The 23918-nt window shown below is 39.4% G+C and overlaps 1 protein-coding gene across 1 annotated transcript in view; it reads right to left on the bottom strand.

Annotated features, from left to right (window-relative positions):
- The window catches only part of scn4ab (sodium channel, voltage-gated, type IV, alpha, b), a 58720-nt gene that overhangs the window by 17473 nt on the left and 17329 nt on the right, over positions 1 to 23918 (bottom strand). The window contains exons 7-17 of the mRNA XM_060904499.1: positions 21382 to 21600; positions 21194 to 21257; positions 15825 to 15966; positions 13720 to 13917; positions 13201 to 13323; positions 11582 to 11696; positions 11173 to 11411; positions 10872 to 11045; positions 5279 to 5635; positions 3211 to 3609; positions 504 to 621 (exon numbers count right to left, since the gene is read on the bottom strand). Of these exons, the coding sequence (XP_060760482.1) occupies positions 504 to 621; positions 3211 to 3609; positions 5279 to 5635; positions 10872 to 11045; positions 11173 to 11411; positions 11582 to 11696; positions 13201 to 13323; positions 13720 to 13917; positions 15825 to 15966; positions 21194 to 21257; positions 21382 to 21600 (2148 nt within the window). The remainder of the gene's footprint in view (positions 1 to 503; positions 622 to 3210; positions 3610 to 5278; positions 5636 to 10871; positions 11046 to 11172; positions 11412 to 11581; positions 11697 to 13200; positions 13324 to 13719; positions 13918 to 15824; positions 15967 to 21193; positions 21258 to 21381; positions 21601 to 23918) is intronic.

Raw genomic sequence — 23918 nt, 5'->3', positions numbered from 1 at the left:
CATAAAGGCAGCAACAGCCACCGTCAAATGGTGCAGTTGGAGTCTTGTTCTCGGACTTGACTCGAAATTTTCTTTAATGACTTTGACTTGAACACTGAGGACTCGAGACTGGACTCAAGGTTTAGTGACTCGACTACAACACTGCTCTGCACAGACAGTAACTTGAGCTCATGATCAAACCAGGGATCCTGGAACAATGAGGCAGCACCACTGTAGTCAAAAAAATTTCAAGCATTTACTGACCAGTTTAATCAATAACTAAGCACACTGGATTATAATTTACCTACTGGTGATGATGGCCTACCAGTTCGAGCAGCTCAGTCTACAGTATGTTTTAGAAGCTGGTGTTCAGCCCAAGGTGGATTTTTATTTATTTATTTTTTACACAGTGTTCTCCATGTTACTGATCAGCCTGTAAGTACTTTGTAATCGTATAGTATCTGGGGTAACCAGCTTCCTATTTGGAGACACTGAAAGAAAACAGTTTATTTAGTGAATCTCACTCTCTGTGCAGCAGTCCACTGGGGTGATGGAATCTGGTTCATCCTCTGAATCTGCCTCTTCTTCCTTTGGGGGTTTGTCCACGGTGCTGCAGCTGGACGAGTCATCTGCATATTTCAGCTGTCCAAAACATGTGTTAAATTAAAGATATACCCGTCAGAACATCTTTTGTGTGCTGTGTCAGAGGTGCAAAATAGAGTCTGGATGCAGACTTTTTTTTTTAAAAAAAAGGTCATTTGTGGAAAAACCTGCTGAAAAACTCTCTTAAAGGTAGACTACCTTTCAGATTTTTCAAGTGTAGGTCATAAAAAGAATTTTCCCCGACACGCAATTATTTTTGTTTAGTGGACCGAAAGCTGCTGAATTCAAATCACAGACTTCCAATTTTATTCGTTTTTTAATAGAACAGTTAATGAATTTAGAACCACATGGCCCTAAATTCTCTGTTATTTTTTCCTGCTTCACCATGACCCAATTCAAGATACTGCGTCATGCATCACGTGGTGGGCTTTCCCCGTTCACGCAAGTCATTGTGGGATACAGATTTGAAACAGGAGAGAAAAATGGAGGACGTGAGTGTGTGAATGAAACGTGAAAGACCGACTACAGTAATGGAAAGCAAGAAGAAAAGATGTTATGTTATATACGAAGGAAACGCAGGACCAAACTAATAAATATCGGCGGTCAGCCAGCACCTCGGTGTGATCAGCTGTTCGTTTAATGACAGAATAATGGAACTGTCAGTGCACGCTCAAAGGTGAACCTGTAGATGGCAGTAATGCAACACTGTGGATGCCAGCTGTTGTAAAACCCAAAAGAAAAAGAAGATAAACCTGTGCATGCACACACGGACTTCCTCTGTCTGCTTGACTGCGTGAAGCAAGCGATTTCATGCATATTATTTGCTTTAATCCCCTCAAATTATATAACTTCCCAACCACAGAATGGCCTGAGATTTTGAGATATTACAGAAATAAACAGATATCACAATGACCACATTTAAGAGGGAACTAAATTTCACGGATTTTGTGAAATAGAAAGGCCATCTAGCTTTAAGTTGTTCTGAGCTGAATTATTAACATATGACACACCATATGCTAAACAACCAAACCAGAACTTTATATTGTCTTTATTTTTGAGCTGTCACTCTGCTTTTTATGTACTATTTCTCTCTTGATTTCTTAGCTCGAGAGCTCAGGACATCTTGTATGAGAATATATCTGGCTTTACAGGCACAGTGCAAAAGGAGTTATATTTAGCAGCATGAAGAAGACACTGTGAATGATAAGTGTGCGGTATAAATCCATCCCTTGGATTTGGACAGTATTCCTCTTTCACTGACGTGGCCACATTTAACTGAAGCTTAAGGAGTAAACAGATCCGCCTGATAAAGCACAGGATCATGCTCATATTTATCCATTAGCATATTTCCGGCTATCTTTTAATTTTTTTTTTGATAATTCCATGTGAAGTACTTCTACATTTAAAAATTTGAAGTTGATTTTGTTGTAGAAATTTAGGCAACCTGGCATAACGCTTGCGGTGATTCGGTTTTGGTTTTCATTTGCTTAAATTCTGGTGAAGTAGAGCTGATTGCATTGCACCACTGCGTCCACTTCAGCTACGTATCTCCTTCCCTGTGGAGAAACATGGCTGTCGTGGTTATGCCAAGCACATAGCGAGGGTATGTTATGTGAGTCATGTAATTCAATCCAGTTTGCAGACATACCAACAAACAGTTGCCTAATGAGTCAGGGCTTATGCGCCTCATTGAAACAAATGTTTAACAAAATATCTGACCTCAAGTGCCACTGCTCAGCTTTACTATTCAGAAATTACTAAAATTAAAATAATTAAAAGTTAACATAATTTTATATGTACTGTGCATATATACAGTAGCATTCAAAAGTTTGGACACACCTTCAATTCCATGTTTTTTTCTTTATTGTTGTTAATTAAAAGTCACTTCATGTCTTAAAGTAATGATGGATGTTATTTCACTTTATTTAGTTGAGTGGTTCTTGATATAATACTGTATGGATTACTACAGTTGTGGATGGAATAGGGCTATTTTGTTATTTGTATTTTTATTATTTAATATTTACTGTTTGATGATTTCAAATGCATTAGGAAGGTAAGAAACTCGTCCACTAATTAACTTTTGACAAGGCACCTGTTAAATGAAAAGCGTTCCAGGTGACTACCTCATAAAGCTGGTTAAGATAACACCAATAGTGTGCAAAGAATCATCAAGGGAAATGCTGGATACTTTGAAGATTCTAAAATATCAAACACTTTTTATTTACCACATAATTCCATATGTTTTCATAGTTTTGATGTCTTCAGTATTGTTCTACAATATAGAAAATACAAAATACTTAAAAACCTGTACATGAATGAGTAGAGTAGGGGTGTACAAACTTTTGATTGGTACTGTTTAGAAAACCTTTTGTATTATTGTACTAAATCCTATCACAATAAATATCACATTATAAAAATGTTTTCTTTTTTAACCAAACCCAAATATTCATTGATTGGGAACTTATATATATATATATATATATATATATATATATATATATATATATATATATATATATATATATATATATATATATATTTATATATATATATTTGAAGCAATATCTATGTTAGCAAAAGGACTGTTTTTTTTCTGTTGCGTTAAACTGTAAACTGGGAAAAACTCACTTTCTTTTTTTCATCGGCTTCTTTTTCTTCTTCTTCATTCTCATTAGCACTGTTATCATCATAAGCACTTTCAGCATCAGACTCTCCCTTTGCGATAGGAACAACAGCCATTCTAAGAGCACCATCAAGCTGTTTCAGCTCCTCCTTGGTCTCGTCCCCTGACTCACCAGTACCCATGTGGTTCAGAACTAAATCATTTCCTTTCTTCTCTTCTTCCTTTGGTTTCAGCCCCAATAGACGCCTTACATGTGTGATAATGAAGGCCTTGACATAGTCGATGCCCCTGGTGATTCTTCCGATGGCAATCTGCAGGTTGTTCATGTCACCCTCTTCGTCTGACGATGACAGATTGTCTCCACTGAAGGAGCTGAGGAGCAATGCCAGGAAGAGATTCAAGACCTATAAGAACCAAAAGCTATGTTATTATTTTGTTGTTGTTTTTGTTCTTGTTGTTTTATCTGTTCCCTACAGCCAACAGTGTTGGTAGAATATGGTTCAGTGACACATTTTTTTATGAAGAAAAGAATGTGCAATAACTTGGCAAAAGAAAAATACTGTATATCTTGCACTAAGTGATCTGTTATAATTTGGATTATTATATATTATAAGTGGTGACCATGATTGTGCTGGGTTTTGAGATTCCCTTATCTCAACCTACAGTTCCAGAAATTGAGACAATTCAGAAATAACCCTGCAATTTTTCCTGTTCTTGCTGTTCAAAATAGTATTTATTACCTGAAATGCATATCTCCATATCCCCCCCTTCCCCCATCCTAAGTTCTCAGAGAAAGACTCTTTTTTGCTACCTCACCAGATGAGCTACTTCCTCTTTGCTCTATGAATAGCTGAAATGGAAATCCGCCGAGTTACATTTATAGTAAATGGCTGGTTGACACTCAAAGTAAATAAACCTTATATATAATTAACTTCTAGTGAGAGGATCACATGATCTACTCTACAGGATGTAAGGTCTATGACAGATCGGTCTTCTCAAGCATGTCAGGCAACATCCACTCCAGTGCACTTAAGGATATCAGACTTGTAGGAGAGTTCCAAGCACGAGTGGCACGTCAAGTTAATTATCTCGGAGAGACTTGTCCAATGTTTTGGACCTTTCAATGTAATGGATGCTACAGTACAGTTAGTATTGAGGCCTCAGTACGGTAGATGTTGACTGTTGTGTGTAAAGGTTTCTTTTGGATGTCACTTTGTAGGAACCCTTTTAAAGGGGGAAGCCATGGCCTAAAGGTTAGAGAAGCAGTTTTGGGACAAAAAGGTTGCTGGTTTGATTCCCTGGACCAGCAGGAATGGCTGAAGTGCCCTTGAGCAAGGTACCTAACCCCCAACTGCTGCTCTGGGTATGTTGTATGTCGCTCTGCATAAAAAGCGTCTGCAAAATGCCTGTAATGTAATGTTATGTAATTTAAACGATCCCTGAAACACAGTGTGTTTAGAGTAAAATGATCCTGATGTAGTTAGTGAGTGAGTCTGGTGCTGATATTTTAAAACACTTTTTAAAATGATTTGTAAGCTTAATGACTTCGATAGTGTTTGATTTATTTTTCACACCACTCTAACAGAATTAGAAAATAGTGGACTCCCTGGGCGGCACAGTGGTGTAGTGGTTAGCACTGTCGCCTCACAGCAAGAAGGTTCTGGGTTCGAGCCCAGTGGCCAATGGGGGCCTTTCTGTGTGGAGTTTGCATGTTCTCATCTTGTCTGCATGGGTTTCCTCCGGGTGCTCCAGTTTCCCCCACAGTCCAAAGACATGCAGGTTAGGCTAATTGGTGGCTTGAAATTGACCATAGGTGTGAATGGTTGCTTGTCTCTATGTTTCAGCCCTGCAATGATCTGGTGACTTGTCCAGGGTGTACCCCACCTCTCGCCTATAGTCAGCTGGGATAGGCTCCAGCTTGCCTGCAACCCTGCATAGGATAAGTGGTTATGGATGGATGGATTGACTCACTGTCTATTCACCATGGACATCTCTGGACTTCCGAACCCCACATGGATCTACAAAACATTCAGGTAGACCCTGTTGTAGCTACATGACTGAAGCAATACTCACCACCAGGTTTCCAATCACCATGACCATCATAAAGACGATAAGGCACATGGACTGGCCTGCCACCTCCATGCAGTCCCACATGGTTTCAATCCACTCGCCACACAGGATCCGAAACACAATTAGGAAGGAGTGAAAGAAGTCTGTCATGTGCCAACGTGGCAGTTCACAGTCCACACTGATTTTACAAACACAGTCCTTGTAGTTCTTCCCAAAGAGCTGCATGCCGACCACAGCGAAGATGAAGACAATGATACCCAAGACAAGGGTCAGGTTCCCCAGTGCACCCACAGAGTTACCAATGATCTTAATCAGCATGTTCAGGGTAGGCCATGACTTTGCCAACTTGAAGACACGCATCTGCCAAAACAGGATTATATAACAGATAACTTTAAAAGAACCATCAAGAAGTACCAGTTTGTGGTCAGATGACACACCATTTAATGAGCTGAAAAGCAGTGGTAATAAACCTTTGGAGATGAGAGAAATTGCAATGTTTGGATAATAAATAAAAAGTTAAGCAGCCAGTGGTTATAATAAATACTGCCTACTATGGCACATTTGCTATTATCTCATTGTAAAATTCATGACACACTCAAGAATTTTCTCAATGTTCACTATATCTCTTATGATCTATGCTAACACTACCACTCTGTTCGCCATTCCCCCATGCCAAAGTCTTCATCTAGGCAAGAGTTTATTGGATACATTGACTGGGAATTGGGCCAAATATCATGCAATAGAAGCATCCTGAAATATATCGCTTATAAAGAATTAAAAAAAAACTGCAGCAACACGCCTGTACATTCTGATAAAACAATATCAGATTTTAAAAAAGTAATTTACGAGCATCAATGATTAAAGACATTTATATTCTGCATGTGTGTACAAATACCACAGTGTATGTAACTGAATATAACGCAAAACACAATGTTACAACCACATGATGGGTTAGCAGCAAACGTCCATGCAATGGTTAGCTGAAGCCATGAGCCAGCTGTCGGTAGCTATAAAAACATAGAATGACAACATAATCTATAAAGAACCCGAAGGCAATTTTTGTTGTTAGCTAGCTACATCACAATGCATACACAAAAACATTTTGCTAACATATGTTTTAAAACACACTGGAAGCCATAGATAAAAATTATGGTCTTTTTGAATTCAGACACTTTCTAAAATGCATTAGCCAATAAGAGCTTTATTATGATTAGTGACTGGCTGGTTTAGAGCTAGGTTTGTAGGATGATTATGCTGCTGCCTTTTTATAGCATCTACAGTGGTGCTTGAAAGTTTGTGAACCCTTAAGAATTTTCTATATTTCTGCATAAATATGATGTAAAACATCATCAGATTTTCACACAAGTCCTAAAAGTAGATAAAGAGAACCCAGTTAAACAAATGAGACAAAAAATATTACACTTGGTCATTTATTTATTGCGGAAAATGATCCAATATTACATATCTGTGAGTGGCAAAAGTATGTGAACCTCTAGGATTAGCAGTTAATTTGAAGGTGAAATTAGAGTCAGGTGTTTTCAATCAATGGGATGACAATCAGGTGTGAGTGGGCACCCTGTTTTATTTAAAGAACAGGGATCTATCAAAGTCTGATCTTCACAACACATGTTTGTGGAAGTGTATCATGGCACGAACAAAGGAGATTTCTGAGGACCTCAGAAAAAGTGTTGTTGATGCTCATCAGGCTGGAAAAGGTTACAAAACCATCTCTAAAGAGTTTGGACTCCACCAATCCACAGCCAGACAGATTGTGTACAAACGGAGGAATTCAAGACCATTGTTACCCTCCCCAGAAGTGGTTGACCAACAAAGATCACTCCAAGAGCAAGTCGTGTAATAGTCGGTGAGGTCACAAAGGACCCCAGGGTAACTTCTAAGCAACTGAAGGCCTCTCTCACATTGGCTAATGTTAATGTTCATGACTCCACCATCAGGAGAACACTGAACAACAATGGTGTGCATGGCAGGGTTGCAAGGAGAAGGCTACTGCTCTCCAAAAAGAACATTGCTGCTCATCTGCAGTTTGCTAAAGCTCACGTGGACAAGCCAGAAGGCTATTGGAAAAATGTTTTGTGGATGGATGAGACCAAAATAAAACTTTTTGGTTTAAATGAGAAGCGTTATGTTTGGAGAAAGGAAAACAATGCATTCCAGCATAAGAACCTTATCCCATCTGTGAAACATGGTGGTGGTAGTATCATGGTTTGGGCCTGTTTTGCTGCATCTAGGCCAGAACGGCTTGCCATCATTGATGGAACAATGAATTCTGAATTATACCAGTGAATTCTAAAGGAAAATGTCTGGACATCTGTCCATGAACTGAATCTCAAGAGAAGGTGGATCATGCAGCAAGACGACGACCCTGAGCACACAAGTCGTTTTACCAAAGAATGGTTAAAGAAGAATAAAGTGAATGTTTTGGAATGGCCAAGTCAAAGTCCTGACCTTAATCCAATGGACATGTTGTGGAAGGACCTGAAGCGAGCAGTTCATGTGAGGAAACCCACCAACATCCCAGAGTTGAAGCTGTTCTGTACGGAGAAACGGGCTAAAATTCCTCCAAGCCGGTGTGCAGGACTGATCAACAATTACCGCAAACGTTTAGTTGCAGTTATTGCTGCACAAGGGGGTCACACCAAATACTGAAAGCAAAGGTTCACATACTTTTGCCACTCACAGATATGTAATATTGGATCATTTTCCTCAATAAATAAATGACCAAGTATAATATTTTTGCCTCATTTGTTTAACTGGGTTCTCTTTATCTACTTTTAGGACTTGTGTGAAAATCTGATGATGTTTTAGGTCATATTTATGCAGAAATACAGAAAATTCTAAAGGGTTCACAAACTTTCAAGCACCACTGTACCTAAAGTTTAATGGATGATTATGGTAATTATGCTTGAATTTAAACCCTAAGAAATACACTATGGGGTTACATCTGCCATGCTCTTGCTTCCCTGTGTTAGACGACTGTACAACTCTGGATATAGTAAGTTTATAGTAAAAGAGCTACTGAGTCAAAAGCAGGAGTTTGAAGAGAAGCAATGAGATGCCTTGTCTTACACCATTCAAGTAGATCAAGCTGATAAAGCTGGTCCATCTAATAACGTGTCACTATTTCTGATGGTACTGCAAAGCTTTTGCTGCCAGTGCTTGCTTTACTTTGAGTATATGTTGATTATAAAACCTGTGAAAAAATGCCAATTATGATTTCGTATTGAATTGCTGTGCGATTTTCACAGTGAGAGAGATAACTTCTTGTTACCCAGTTTCAGCTATCATCAAGAGTGAAGCCTGCTAAAAAGCTAACTGTCCACAAGCCATCTGGCCTACTAGCTACTAGTGTTGTTGTGGGAGTGTTAGGCTACACTCTCAGAAAACAAAGTACATCACTGTACCTTTAGGGGGTACAATGGCTTATCACTGGGGCAGTACCTTCTAAGGTATTTATTTGTACCTTTTATATAGTGATTGGGAACATATATGTACCTTTTTGACCTTAAAAAAGGTCCACATAGTTACCTTGAAGTCCAGTATTGAGCCCTAGGGGGTACATTAGTGTAGATTGTACCTTGGGGGACAGAAATGGACTCCTACTGTACCCCTATTTGTGATAGTGTATAGACCCTAGGTGAAAGTTCAGGGAAACTGCAGGAAAGGCAAGATAGCCTCTCGGGCCACTGGCACTTTCACCTCACCATCCTTAAAAATCCCACTCTGCTGCTGGTCTAAAGTATCATGACCTCCACTGCCACAACTCTGTCTGTGTCTGTCTGATTAAAGCAAGTAATTCTATAGTAGCAAAGGTACTTAACTTGAGTGATATATGCTGCTTTGCTGTCTTTTCTCAGACTCTTGTCAGTCCTGTCCCTACATCATTCACCTTGTAACAGTGTTGGTCTCTCTCAGAGATTCTGCCACTGCATCACCAGTCCTCTCCCAATGTTGGTCTCTCTAATGGCTTGTGTCCCTGACTCGTTCACCCTGCTCCAGTCTCTCATCAATTCTGGCCCTCTACCATCCATTGGTGCCATCCCATTGTCACACTGTCCTCATTCCACTCTCTGCGTTACCGATCCTGCATTCCTGTCAAACTCTGTCCTCAAACCTGCCTCAGCATCACCCACCCAACATGTCCTGATGTTGATCTGTTACATCAATCCTGCCCCTGTGTCACCCATCATTCCCCAATTTCAATCTTTCTCCTCTGCCCTGCCCCTGCATCATACATCATGCCACAGTGTTGATTTCTTTAATCAGTCAGGGTCACTGCATCACATGTTATTCTCCAACGTTGATCTTTCATTAATCCCGGCCCTGCATTACTCATCATGTCACAGTGTCAATCTCTCTGGTCAATGCTGTTACAGTATTTTCCATTCAGTGTTGGTCTCTCTTGTAAATCCTGTCCCTTGTCAATGTGCTTCTGTGGCACTGTTTCACAATTTGTCTCAGACCTGTTTCCCAAGATCTTTCCCCTCCACCTTCCATTCTGCCCAGTTTTCATTTTTCTCATAGATCCTGCTTCTCTATCACTCATTCTCCTCCAGTACCAGTCTCTGTAATAGATCCTGCCTCTGCATCACCCATTCTGCCCCAGTACCAGTCTCTGTCATAGATCCTGCTTCTGCATCACCCATTCTGCCCCAGTACCAGTTTCTCTCATAGATCCTGCCTCTGCATCACCCATTCTGCCCCAGTACCAGTCTCTCTCATAGATCCTGCTTCTGCATCACCCATTCTGCCCCAGTCCCAGTTTCTCTCATAGATCCTGCCTCTGCATCACCCATTCTGCCCCAGTACCAGTCTCTCTCATAGATCCTGCTTCTGCATCACCCATTCTGCCCCAGTACCAGTCTCTCTCATAGGTTCACAAGCACATAAGCACCAAGTACACATTCCAGCACACTGACAGGCTGAATATGGCAAGCTGTTGTAAACTCAGCTACTCAAGAAAATAAAGTAGTGTGGGCTTGTTGCTTCACACACAAACATAATAAAAGGGCAAAGAGCAAAAACTCTCCAATTCATCTCCAAAAATGCCAACACCACACAATATGACTCTTCCCAGGTTCGTGTTTTTTTAAGCATTCATATGTTTGCTTGTTCTGTGATGGACTGAAATTGCCAATAAAAAAGTGATATAAGAAAAGATTGTTCTTTTGTATCCTATGAACTCTGAGAAAAATCAGTTAGTGTAATGTCAGCTAGTTACCAAAACAAAGGTGTGAAGCCCTCCAATAGGTTTGCTGTGTTCCAATCTTTCATGTCCAACTAAATTGTCCACTGATTGTAGGCCAAATTCTTCATTCTTGCTTCCATGGTTTTATTTGACATGAAATAGAGGGATGAGTGTTCAATTTCAGGTGTTTGGACATGAGGAGCAATAGGTCTTCCATCATCTTAACTTTAATATTCAGTGTGTTGGCAGAGTTGGCACACACTCAGGCTATTACAAGAAGACAATCTATGAACTACCTCATTAGCAAAAACAGATAACCTGAACTCTGTGCAATTCTCTTACGCATCTGTTTACATACAGTTTCTGGTAAGTGGATAGACAATTACTTACAAGTCGGAAGGACCGGAGCACAGAGAGGCCTTCTACATTAGCCAAGCCAAGTTCCACAAGACTCATGGTCACGATGATGCTGTCAAATATATTCCAGCCAACTTGGAAGTAGTAGTATGGGTCCATCGCTATGAGTTTGAGGACCATCTCAGCCGTGAAGATACCAGTGAACACCTAGAAGGAAGTGTTCATAACTTAGTGTGTGTGTGTGTGTGTGTGTGTGTGTGTAGGGGGGCAATTTTGAAAATGCAAGTGGAATAAACCGGTGATATATCATTTAGGTTTATATCTAGTGCCTTACCAAATTCCCTGTGGACAAGACAGATTCAAACTCAGGAGTCATTGGATAATGTTCCATGGCCATGAACATAGTGTTTAGTACAATGCAGATAATAATGCCCATGTCCACAAAAGGATCCATCACAATAAAGTACACCCATTTTTTGAATCTGAGCCATGGTGTACAGCAGTTCCACTTTAGGAAAATGTCTGCAAACTTGTACCAGCAAGGTGGACATGGTCTTTCCAACTCTTCTAATTCTGAAAATATAATACGTAAGAAGGCATAAACAGGAAATTAACATCTTATTCATTGCAAGCCACTGAAGCATCCAACTAGACCTACTTTTAACTCACAAATATGTTGTTCATTATTCTGTCAAATCTGTTGAATCACTTTTCATTTCCCATGAATAAACTAAAGACTTCACCTTCTAGTGTATGGCTTGCAGCGCTCACTGCACTGGCTTTCCTGTTGTGCTGGCCAGGTACTTCTATTAAGTCCATACTTCCTTTGGATCCATTTAATTTGGACACCTCAGTAGACTTTAGACACAGCAGAAAAGAAATTAAATAATTAGAGTCAGCTTGGACTGTAATGTTTGGCAGCATTGAAAACATTAAATATTGATCAACTACAGCAATCATTCACTTTTTTAAGCTACTGACATTGTAATCGATCAGTTGCACCTTCGTGAATACAAGAATGGAATGAAACATGATCAGGTGTTCTGTAATAGGAAAAAAAAATCAATCGAATGATTTGGTGATTTTCCTATAATAGAATGCCACAAAGTATTTTATTCCTCATAGAACATTTTGCCAAGGAGAACATTTTCCCCTCAATTAAAGAGCACGCTGTTTATTCATTTATATTCAATGGATATCCACATTTTTATCCATTTATAGATAGATAGATAAAGGTTAAGGTTGTGGAACCTGCAAAACAAATTTGTTCCTGTTGTCACTTGCATAATAGCAGCCATAAAAATTCTTTCCCTCACCAGACTCTCTTTTTATCACTCTTGAAGTCAGTGTTAATTTTGACAAGAATTTTAAGTTTAGTTTTAGTCTTAGTCGCTTATGCTAAGGCCACACATAGCCGGTTGATCCGTGTGAACCGTGACTGGGGCTACCGTAGCCATTCCAGCAGATTTTGGAGGTGATCCATTGCATAAATTTCGGTGGAGCAAATATGCAAATGAAGCCACGGTAACAATGACGATAGAGACGGAAGCTGCCGGTAAAACCAATGGTGGCAGCGATGTAGGGCCTTATGGTAATAAGGGTAGTGTGTACGGTTTTCACAACTGCAGTACGGCATAGCTACGGCAAGACAAAAGAAGCCACACCCCCTAGGCAAACTTTTCACTTTCTGCACAATGTTGTTCCGTGAATATTTTGAGCTCAATAGTTGCGACAGAATGCTATAATAGTTGTGACAGAATGCCCGATAGCTCACATAAGGTTTATGTATGCTTCAAGGACGTTCATGGATGCCTTCATGGTTGTGACAGATGAATTCATCTGGCGCTTGACCTACAGCAATTTTTGACAAGACTTTCAGGGGGTGGAAGCCACGCCCTCCCAGTTGTCAAGGTAACTCCCTGGCTCTCACGTATTCTGACAGAAGGGCCCAGAATGCATGCCAATTGACCCCCATAAGGCTCAAAATAGCCTACTAGTATCTACCATGAAGTGATTCCAGCTACTTTAGCATTACTGAAAATTGTAGTTGGTTTTAGTCACATTTTAGTCTTTTTTTGTTATAATGTTTTAGTCAAGATTTACTCAGTAGAACTGTTTTCATTTTTGTCTCATTTTAGTCAGTGTTTTAGTCATAATTTTCTCAGTTTCAGGATACTATCATGGATTTGCTGAAGGATATTTACGTGGCTATAAAAATAGCCATGATAATTAAACATACCTTGAACTGTGTGTTTAGTTAGAATGTGTTCTTGACTTGCAGTACTACAGGAGCCATTTTAAGAGACCGATGGTGTTTAGGATAAGTTAGCTTTTTCTTTTAGTTTAGGAGTTTGTTCATTACCTCTCCATGTTTCGGGGCAATGCCATGCTCTTCATGATTCTCATCAAACTCAGTGCCGCCATCAGCTTTCTTTTTGCTCGAGAGCGACGTCGTACTTCCTTTCATCACCATGGCTTTTTTTAACTGGTTGGACAAATGAAATATTTAGATGGGACTGTAATATTTTAAAAAAAAGTTTTACCTGTAAAATATTAAAGCACTGCATGTCATATCTGCAAAAGCTTACCTTAACCAAGCCCTATGCTCAGACATGATTTAGCTTGTGATGAATTTATGGTAAACTTGTTGATTATATTATATTTCCTATTTTTATGGCAACATTTTATCTTATTCCAAATTTGCACAATTACATATGCAAGCTACAGTCTGGTTTTCATTATTATGGAAATAAAGTTCTTGAATCCTGAATTCCTAACTAAAAACCTCTTTGCACTTGTGAACTCCATTGAGAATGCAAGCTTCATGCTAATTAGGGAAAGTGGGAATGAAATGAGTGACATAATGAGAGCTCATACTTGCCTCAGATTGCTTTTTGAGCTGCTCCAAGATCCTGGCATACTCCTCCTCCTTCTCTTTAGCTTCAGCTATAGTGGCTTCATTCTGCTCCGCATATGCCATTGCCACCACAGCCAAAATCAGGTTGATCAGGTAAAAGGAGCCTAAGAAGATAATGACCACGAAGAAGATCATGTATGTCTTCCCTGCTGCCCGGAGAGTCTGAAATACACAAGATGACATTAGTATGTGATAAGTGAAGCTCAAGATCTTGAAAAAAATATTACATCAAAATTTTTTTAAAAATCTACAACAATCACATTTTCTCAGACCACCATAGTGATATTTTCAGATCTATTTTTTTAATGACCTCTTTTGTTGTTGGTTTTTTTTTGTTTTGTTTTGTTTTTTACTTGTCAAATGTTGGATGTGTGTTTTTATTTTCACTTGTGCTTTCATACATGATTCATTTATGTTAATTTTTCACATACGGGGCACATGGGTTTATTGATTTTTTTATCAAGATGTATTTATACTCATATTATTTCTGATTTTAGGGCATAATATGGTAAAATGTATGTTCACATCTTTTTCACACATCATGTGTGAGTGCATACTATTACTCATATAATCCAATGTCAAATGTATGAGGGTACTAAAAAAAGTTCTTGGCCTCACCTGGAAACAAGGGGCATGACTCTCATTTTGGGCCATAGCTGTATACTAATTAACAGTTATTCAATGAAATCAAGTCATACATGAGCTGATAGCCAACGAGTCGCATAGCACCGAGTTGTCTATAAGCCATGTACAACGAGTTTGAGTGGAATAATTGTTTTATTCTATCCACATTCACTGGATTTTGAGAAATTGAGCATTTTATGTTAATTTTTTGCAAATTTGATACATAAAAACTTTATACAAAATGTCCGACAAAATCATTTCCGCTCAAGCGGACTTCTTAAAAACCTATCGATGGCAGCACGAATTGTCTTTAGTGTTTTTTTTTTTTGTAGAAAGTGCCTTCTTGCTGTCATAGAATAGCTTTAGACATTTATTTAATTCTTCCTTGGACATTTCAGTTCTGTAATTTTCAAAGTTCTTTGAGCTTTTGAACCAATCTAAAAAAAAATTAACAAATTTTAATGCTTAAAGATGAAAAATGTGAACAAACCAGCGAAATGACAGGAGCAATTTGTTTATAATAATAATAATAATAATAATAATAATTCTTGAAAAATAAAAAAGATATGTTCTTACCATCAAATACTTTTATTCCATATTTTGTTGCGCTTTTTTTGTATTTTGGGGGGTTTTGTTTTCGAGTAGAGTTTTTATTTCGTTCTCGATTGGTTCAGCAATATGTGCCGCCATTTTGTTTGTCTCTACTCACGGTATATGAGCTGATAGCCTAGTAGTAGAGTAGCCAATCAGAGCATGCGATTGATTCATATCCAGTGAATGTGGATAGAATAAAAAGCTTTATATCACCGCCCACAAAAACTCAAATTTTAGAAGCAATCAATGAAAAAAGGAGAGGAAAGAAAGCTTGGAGCTGGCATGCTGTTGCTCCAGGACAATGCGCCTGTCCATACAGCACAGCTGGCGGAAGCCAAATGTGGCTTTGAACTGTTGCCCCACGCACCTTACTCACCCAACCTGGCACTGTCTGACTTCTACCTGTTTCTCAAACCTGCTTGGTCACCATTTTCAGTGATAATGAAGTCATCCATGCTGTTGAGGAGAATCTGGAGGCTCAAGATGTGACCTTCTTCCTTGAATGGACAGCGAAGCTTGAACATCAGTAGACCAAGTGCATTGAAATTAAAGGAGACTACAATGTAGAAAAATAATGCAAGAACAATCTTTCTCCTGAGATGTCTTCAAGGTGAAACCGAGAACTTTTTGAAGAACCCTTGTATGTGATTTTTTAAACTATCCCCATGTGTGTACTGCAGTGAGTGTTCACTTGTGTGCCCAGAGTTTTAAATGTGAAAATGGTTCAGTACTTACTCAATAACCGCACAGCTCCATTAGTGAAGCATGACAAAGCAATGATAAAGAAATGTGAATGGAATAATGTGTGCATATTAGCATCCAAGTCTCAAAAAGAAAATGAATGTACAAACCAACTGGAACAAGTTTTCCCAGAAGTCTTGTGTCATGAGGCGGAAGAGGGAGAGGAAGGCCCAGCCGAAGTTGTCGTAGCTGGTGTATCCGTAATTCGGGTTCTCCCCTGCTTTCAGACATATGTATCCCTCAGGACACACCCTATCAATATTACATTCAACAGATCAGTTATTGACTACTTTCACATACCAATAATGCTTTGCGCCTTGGGGGGTAACCAGGTGCTATATTTGTTTACTAAGTCAGATAACCTCAGCCATTTCTTCGAATTCACACAGGAGCAAAACAACTTTTCCTGATTTAAAGTTTTATAAAATACCTAAAGAGGCTAAGCGTTGAAAAGCGTGGTGGGACAGAATTCACCGTCAAAATTTTACACCAACAGACAACACGCGACTGTGTTCTACACACTTCAGTGGTGGAGTAAAGTCTGATGATCCAAGTCACAAAGCTGACAACCCCTCTGTCTTTGTGTTTAGTCATAAAAAGTGCAAAAACCAAAAAAGTCAAAGAACTGAAAAGGACGACTTTATTGAAGGATCAACTCCCAAAACAAAGCACAAATGATGCAGTGTCAGTAAGCTTACATGTCCTTCTCCTTTTAGTGTTTCTGTAGGGAGATTGAATGTAGTATTTGACCCTGTAGTCCGAACAGCTTCCTCTAACAGCCCAAAGATTGTCGTAATCTGGTAGCATATGAGCTCAAATCAGAGTGAAGGAAATCAAAATCAACTTAAACAAGAAATTTAACAGTTCTGCTGTGTTGACAGTATTTACTCCACTGAATGAATTCCGTGCTTGTGTTCCCATGCACGAAGCATTTTGTATTTTCTTATGGCTTTCTCGTCGTTACCAGCACCCAGCAAAAACGATTTCGCTGTGGATTCTTCTATGATCAGTGTCGATCTTCCTCAGCTCTTCTGCGAATCTTTTACCTTCTGCAGGTCAGTAATTGTTGGAACACCCATGCTGACAGACAAAGAAGGCTGCTGACTCACTGTCACCCGAAGTGGAGACATTCAAAGCATTCGATATGATATTTACAAGCAGTTTTTTACCGATTGATTTCTTGAAGTCCACAGAAAAGGCTTTGCAGATTTCTTTCAGCTTTGGTTTTATTAGTTTTGGCACTTCTTTGAAAATTTTCAGGAGACTTAAATTCAAAAGATCCCTGTCAGTGTGCAATGTCATGTTGTTTTAGTTTGTTTATATTTTGGTTACCCTCCAAAGTGCAAAGCATTATGGGTAATGTGAAAGTTGTCAATACACAAAGGCCACCACAGATGGAGATTTAAACATAAATAAATGAATAAATAAGTACTGTATACACTACACACTCATGATTTTTTCACACATTATCAGTACTCTTATTAAGTTTCTTGTTATTTATTATTGTTTCAGTACTTCATTCCACAAAGACGTACAGGTGAGTGTTTTCATGAAATACTAGTTCTGTGTAATCACACTCTAAGGAAAATTAAAAAGTCCATTTTGGTGACTTTTTTTCCCACAATGCACTTCCCTGTAAATAATCCAGTATGTGTGGCAGTTTGGGAAAACCCATCACGTGTTGCTGTGGCTGAGGTTAAATCAGGTTACGATGAAAATACATTTTTTTCTACAAGAAATTTCTTTGAAGTAATGTGAAAATTTTTTAAATTTACATTTTAATCACATTCCTGCAAAGGTCACATCAGGTACAGAGGCATTTTAACTGTTAAATTAGAAATAGTCAGTCTGGCTAAAGATATCTCAAACATATATATACAGCGCTCTCCACAATTATTGGCACCCCTGGTTAAGATGTGTTAAAAGCCTTAAAATAAATTCAATTTTTATTGCAGAAGCATAATCTCATGCTGAAAATTGTAGAAAAATGTAACCCTTAACTCAAGTGAATAAAAAAAAATCCCTGACTAAGAAATAATTATTTTTCATAAAATCACCTATTCCACAATTACTGGCACCCATAACAATTCCTAGAAAATAAATGTAATTGAAGCATTTCTGTCATTTCTACTGTAGTTTATAAAGTTGATCAGAGTATCTAGGAACCTTTAATTAGTAATTCATCACATTCTGTTTCCCTGGGGTATAAATATGATGTGACACAGAGGCCTATTTCTCTTATCCACTCTTTAACATGGGAAAGACAAGAGAACACACCATTCAAGTAAGGCAGATGTGTGTCGACCTTCATATGTCAGGCAATGGCTACAAGAAAATAGCCGCTCGCCTACACCTGCCCATATCTACAGTCAGAGGAATCATCAAGAAGTTTAAAACAACTGGAATAGTGGCAAACAAGCCTGGACGAGGATGCAAGTTTATCTTGCCACCACGCACAGTGAGGAGGATGGAAAGAGAAGTAAAAAGTTCTCCAAAGCTCACTGTCAGAGAATTGCATCAAAAAGTAGCATCTTGGGGTCACAAAGTCTCCATAACAACCATCAGGCGCTATCTACATGCCAACAAGCTGTTTGGGAGGCATGCACAGAAAAAGCCTTTTCTCACTTACAAGCATAAATGTAAACATCTGGAGTTCACTAAGTGGTACTGGGACTTCAACTGGGACCGTGTGCTTTGGTCAGATGAGACCAAGATAGAGCTTTTTGGCAACAAACACTCTAATACATCACAAAAGATGAGTATGTGGAAAAGCACCTCATGCCCACTGTGAAGTATGGGGGAGGATCGGTGATGCTGTGGGCCTGTTTCTCTTCCAAAGGCCCTGGGAACCTTGTTAGGGTGCATGGCATCATGAACTCTTTGAAATACCAGGACATTTTAAATCAAAATCTGGTGGCCTCTGCCCAAAAGCTGAAGATGGGTCGTCACTGGGTCTTTCAGCAAGATAATGACTCTAAACATGTGGCCAAATCTACACAAAAATGGTTCACCAGACACAAAATCAAGCTCCTCCCATGGCCATTTCAGTCCCCAGACTTCAACCCAATTGAAAACCTGTGGGGTGAGCTGAAGAGGAGAGTGCATAGGAGAGGACCCAGGACTCTGGATGATTCAGAAAGATTGTGCAAAGAGGAATGATTGAATATCCCTCTCTCTGTATTCTCCCATCTTGTGAAATGTTATAGGAAAATATTAAGTGCTGTCTTGTTGGCAAAAGGGAGTTGTACAAAGTATTAACATCAGGGATGCCAATAATTGTGGCACACATGATTTCATGTAAAAGAATTATTTCTTAATGTGGGATTTTTTTTCCCACTGAATAAATGCACTTGAATTAAAGGTTGGATTTTTCTCTTTTTTGCATTGTTGTCCTATATTATTTTACAAAAAATAATTTATTAGAAGCCTAAGAACATATCTTAACGAGGGGTGCCTATATATATACAGAGTTAGTCAAAATTATGTTAACACTAATGGATTATTTTTCTCCTGAATGTATAGTGTACCGTGACCGCTGCTGGCATAATTAGGCCCTACTTTTTTGACACCCCAACAGTTGCGTCAAACATCTACTTACAGATGGTGCAGTACACCATTGATGAACTTCCACTACAGATCCGATTGGTTTCTACCATTTAAGTGTTAACATACGTAATTTTGACTAACCGTGTGTGCGTATACACAGTGGATATAAAAAGTGTACACACCCCGTTAAAATTATAGGCTTTTCTGATGTTAAAAAAATGAGACCATGATAAATAATTTCAAAACTTTTCCCACCTTTAATGTGACCTATAACCTGTACAATTCAATTGAAAAACAAACAAATCTTTTAGGAGGGAAAAAATTAAAAATAAAAAACATACAATAAGCTGGTTGCATAACTGTGCACACCCTTAAACTAATACTTTGTTGAAGCACCTTTTGATTTAATTACAGCATTCAGTCTTTTTGGGTCGGAGTCTATCAGCCTGCCACATCTAGACTTGGCAATATCGTCCTTGCAAAAGCACTCCAAATCTGTCAGATTGCAAGGGCGTCTCTTGTGCACAGCCCTCTTCAGGTCACCCCACAGATTTTCAATTAGATGTAGGTCTGGGCTCTGGCTGAGCCATTCTTTTGTTGATTTCCATGTATGCTTGGGGTCACTGTCGTGCTGAAAGATGAAATTCCTCGTCATCTTCAGCTTTCTAGCAGACACTTGAAGGTTTTGGGCCAAAATTGACTGGTATTTAGAACTGTTCATAATTCCCTCCACCTTGACTAAAGCCCATGTTCCAGCTGAAGAAAAACAACCCCAAAACATGATGCTGCCACCACCATGCTTCACCATGGGTATGGTGTTCTTTTGGTGATGTGCACTGTTGTTTTTTCACCAAACATACCTTTTGGAATTGTGGCCAAAAAGTTCAACATTGGTTTCATCAGACCATAACACATTGTCCCACATGGTTTTGGGAGAGTTGATGTATTTTTTTTGCAAAATTTAGCCAGGCCTGGATGTTTTTCTTTGACCCTACCTCATAGTCCAGACATATGGAGAATACGGGAGATTGCTGACACATGTAGTACACAACCAGTACTTGTAGTTCCTTCAACCAGTTCCTGCAGCTCCTTCAGTGTTGTTGTAGGCCTCTTGGCAGCCTCCCTGACCAGTTTTCGTCTTGTCTTTTCATCAATTTTGGAGGGACGTCCAGTTCTCGGTAATCTCACTGTTGTCCCATATTTTCTCCACTTCTTGATGACTGTCTTCACTGTGCTCCATGGTATATCTAATGCCGGGGAATTTTTTTTTTTGTCCCCTTCTCCTGACTGATACATTTCAGCAATGAGATCCCTTTGATGCTTTGTAAGCTCTCTGTGAACCCTGGCTTTTGCTGGAGGATGCAACTGGGTAAATGTCTGAACTTTATTTGGGGTTAATCAGAGTGATTTTAATTGATGGCAGGTGTGAACCCAAAAAGACTGAATGCTGTAATTAAATCAAAAGGTGCTTCAATAAAGTATTAGTTTAAGGGTGTGCACACTTATGCAACCAGCTTATCGTACATTTTAATTTTTTTATTTTTTATGTTTTTCCCCGCCTTTCGCCCGTAGTCAGCTGGGATAGGCTCCAGCTTGCCTGCGACCCTGTAGAACAGGATAAAGCAACTAGAGATAATGAGATGAGATGAGATGTTTTTCCCCCTAACAGATTTGTTTGTTTTTCAGTTGAATTGTACAGGTTATAGGCCACATTAAAGGTGGGAAAAGTTTTTAAATAATTTATCGTGGTCTCATTTTTTTTACATCAGAAAAACCTATCTTTTTAACGGGGTGTGTACACTTTTTATATCCACTGTGTGTGTGTGTGTGTGTGTGTGCATGTGTGTGCTGTTTATATATACATATCCCATTTCCAAAGTATGGATCATTTAATCACCAGTGACTGTGAAAAATACATCTCTGACCAACCTACCCAGCATCTGAACTGTTTCCACAGAGCAGTGGGTCCATGCTACCAGGCAGGAAGTAGTAATTCCCTGCAAAACAAAGAACTCACAATTAGCTTACAGAATAGCAGAATGTCAAATGGATTCCAATGTCATTTTATCCAAAACATGGTCTTGAGAGCAGACTCTTGAGGTTCAACTCTACTCCACTTACCAGGATCGTTGATGTATTCTTTAAAGTCGAATGTGCTGTTCGTATCCGTGGTGTCATTGAAGACTGAAATAAAGTTCTTGATGCACTTTTGGCGCAGATTTCCCATGAACAGCTGCAGGGCAATGAGGGCAAAAACGCTGAGACAGAACACGGTCAGGATCATGACGTCTCCCAGCTTCTTCACAGACTGTATCAGTGCACCAACAATGGTTTTCAGACCTGCAGGGCACACACAGGTTCTGACTGTCATGCAAGCACTACGATCAATGACATTTTATTCATTTGTTTGAAAAATGGCATGAGAGAGCAGCAACATGAATCTTTTGAAAATCATGCAGTATTTTATATTTTACCTCTCTCACTCATTCAATATACTGTCTATACTGTAGATAGATATACTAGTGCATCTCAAACAATTAGAATATCATGAAAATGTTCAATATTTTCCATCAGTTATTTAAGAAAGTGAAAATTTAACATATTCTAGACATATTACACATTAACTAAAATGTTTCAAGCATTTTTCAATTTTAATTTTGATAATTGTGGCCTTCGTTCGGCAGTCGTCGGACAAAGTCCATGATAAGCGCATGAGTCGCAACCATTCAAGTACTTTTTGCCTATTTCCTACGATGGCTTACTAGCCCGATCCTAAAGAGACAGATGTGATGGCATGTAGGGCATACATGGGCTGTTGTCGATTGAGCTCTTTCAGTGGCCTTTCTCCTGGCTCTTTTTGCGTCTGCATCATCATTGAGCTTTCTTTCCCCTGCTACGAGTGCCTCTCTGCTGTCTTCCAAATGCTACGTTCTGCTGCAAGACATTCCCAGTCATCCACTGAGAGACCGATTGCGAGCATGTCTCTCTTGCAGATGTCTTGGAAACGTAGTTTTGGTCTACCGACAGGTCTTGAGCTGGATGCCAGCTCTCCATACAGGAGATCCTTGGGGAATGTGACCATCCTCCATTTGCCATACATGGCCCAGCCATCTCATCCTACGTTGTCTAAGGAGGGTGTACATTGAGAGGATGCCCACTCTTTCAAGTACTTTGCTGTTGGTGACCTTGTCTGTCCACAAGATAGATAGGATGACAAGCGCATGAGTTGCAAATTATTTTAATTTTGCTAATTATGGCCTACAGTGCAAAAAAACTCAAAATGGTAGAATAGTTCATTTTGAGTTTGAGCAAAACAGTATAAATACCATGTATCTCTCTGTCTAGTTCAGTACATACATGGGTAAAACTGCTGACTTAACAGTTATCCAGAAGACGATCATTAACACCTTCCACGAGGAGGGTAAGCCACAGAAGGTCATTGCTGAAAAGGCTGGCTGGAAAAGGTGCACAAGCAACAGGGATGACCACAGCCTTGAGAGGACTTTCAAGAAAAGTCAATTCAAGAACTTGGGAGAGCCTCACAAAGAGTGGACTGAGGCTGGTGTCAGGGCATCAAGAGCCACCAGGCACAGACATTTTTAGGAAAGGGGCTACACCTGTCTCATTCCTAATATCAAGCCACTCCTGAACCAGAGACAACATCAGAAGCATCTTACCTGGGCTAAGGACATAAAGAACTGGACTGTTGCTCAGTGGTCCAAAGTCCTCTTTTCAGATGAAAGTAAATTTTGCATTTCATTTGGAAATCAAGGTCCTAGAGTCTGGAGGAAGAATGGAAAGGCACAGAATCCAAGGTGTTTGAAGTCCAATATGAAGTTTCTGCAGTCTGTGATGATTTGGAGTGCCATGTCATCAGCTGGTGTTGGTCCACTGTATTTTATCAAGTTCAAAGTCAACACAGCCATCTACCAAGAGATTTTAGAGCACTTTTATCTCCTGACAAGCTTTATGGAGATGCTGATTTACTTTTCCAGCAGGACTTACCACCTGCCCACAGTGCCAAAACTACTACCAAATGGTTTGCTGACCATGATATTACTATGCTTGATTGGTCAGCCAACTCACCTGGCCTGAACCCCAGAGAGAATCTATGTGGTATTGTCAGGCATAAGATGAGAAACTCCCAACCCAAAAATGCAGACAAGCTGAAGGCCGCTATCAAAGCAACCTGGGCTTCAGTAACACCTCAGCAGTATCTCAGGCTGATCACCTCTATGTCATGCCCCATTGATGCAATAATTTGTGGTAAAGGAGCCCCAACCAAGTATTGAGTGTCTAAATAAATATAGTTTTCAGAAGTTGGATATTTCTGCATTGTAAATAATTTTTTGATTGATTTTAGGAAATGTTCTCATAATTTGAGATACTGGATTTCTGATGTTGATGAGCTATATGTTAGGACTGGGACTGTTTTGGCCTCTAGAGGCTGCCACTGTGTTTTGTGTTTGTCTTGATTGCCTGTTTCCTGCCCCACCCTGTTCCTTAATTAGTTTGTGTATAAATACCCCTCTGTTTGTTCCCTTGTCACGGAGTCTTTATGCTATGCTGCTCTTGGCTAAGTTACCTCTGTCCTGTGTACCTTGTTTATCTCCTAGTGTTTTTTGGTATTTTGTTTTTTGGACTTTGCACTTTACATT

Source organism: Neoarius graeffei, chromosome 22 (genome assembly GCF_027579695.1).
Source record: "Neoarius graeffei isolate fNeoGra1 chromosome 22, fNeoGra1.pri, whole genome shotgun sequence".
Taxonomy (NCBI): Eukaryota; Metazoa; Chordata; class Actinopteri; order Siluriformes; family Ariidae; genus Neoarius; species Neoarius graeffei.
This window is presented reverse-complemented; position numbering and strand designations above follow the sequence as displayed.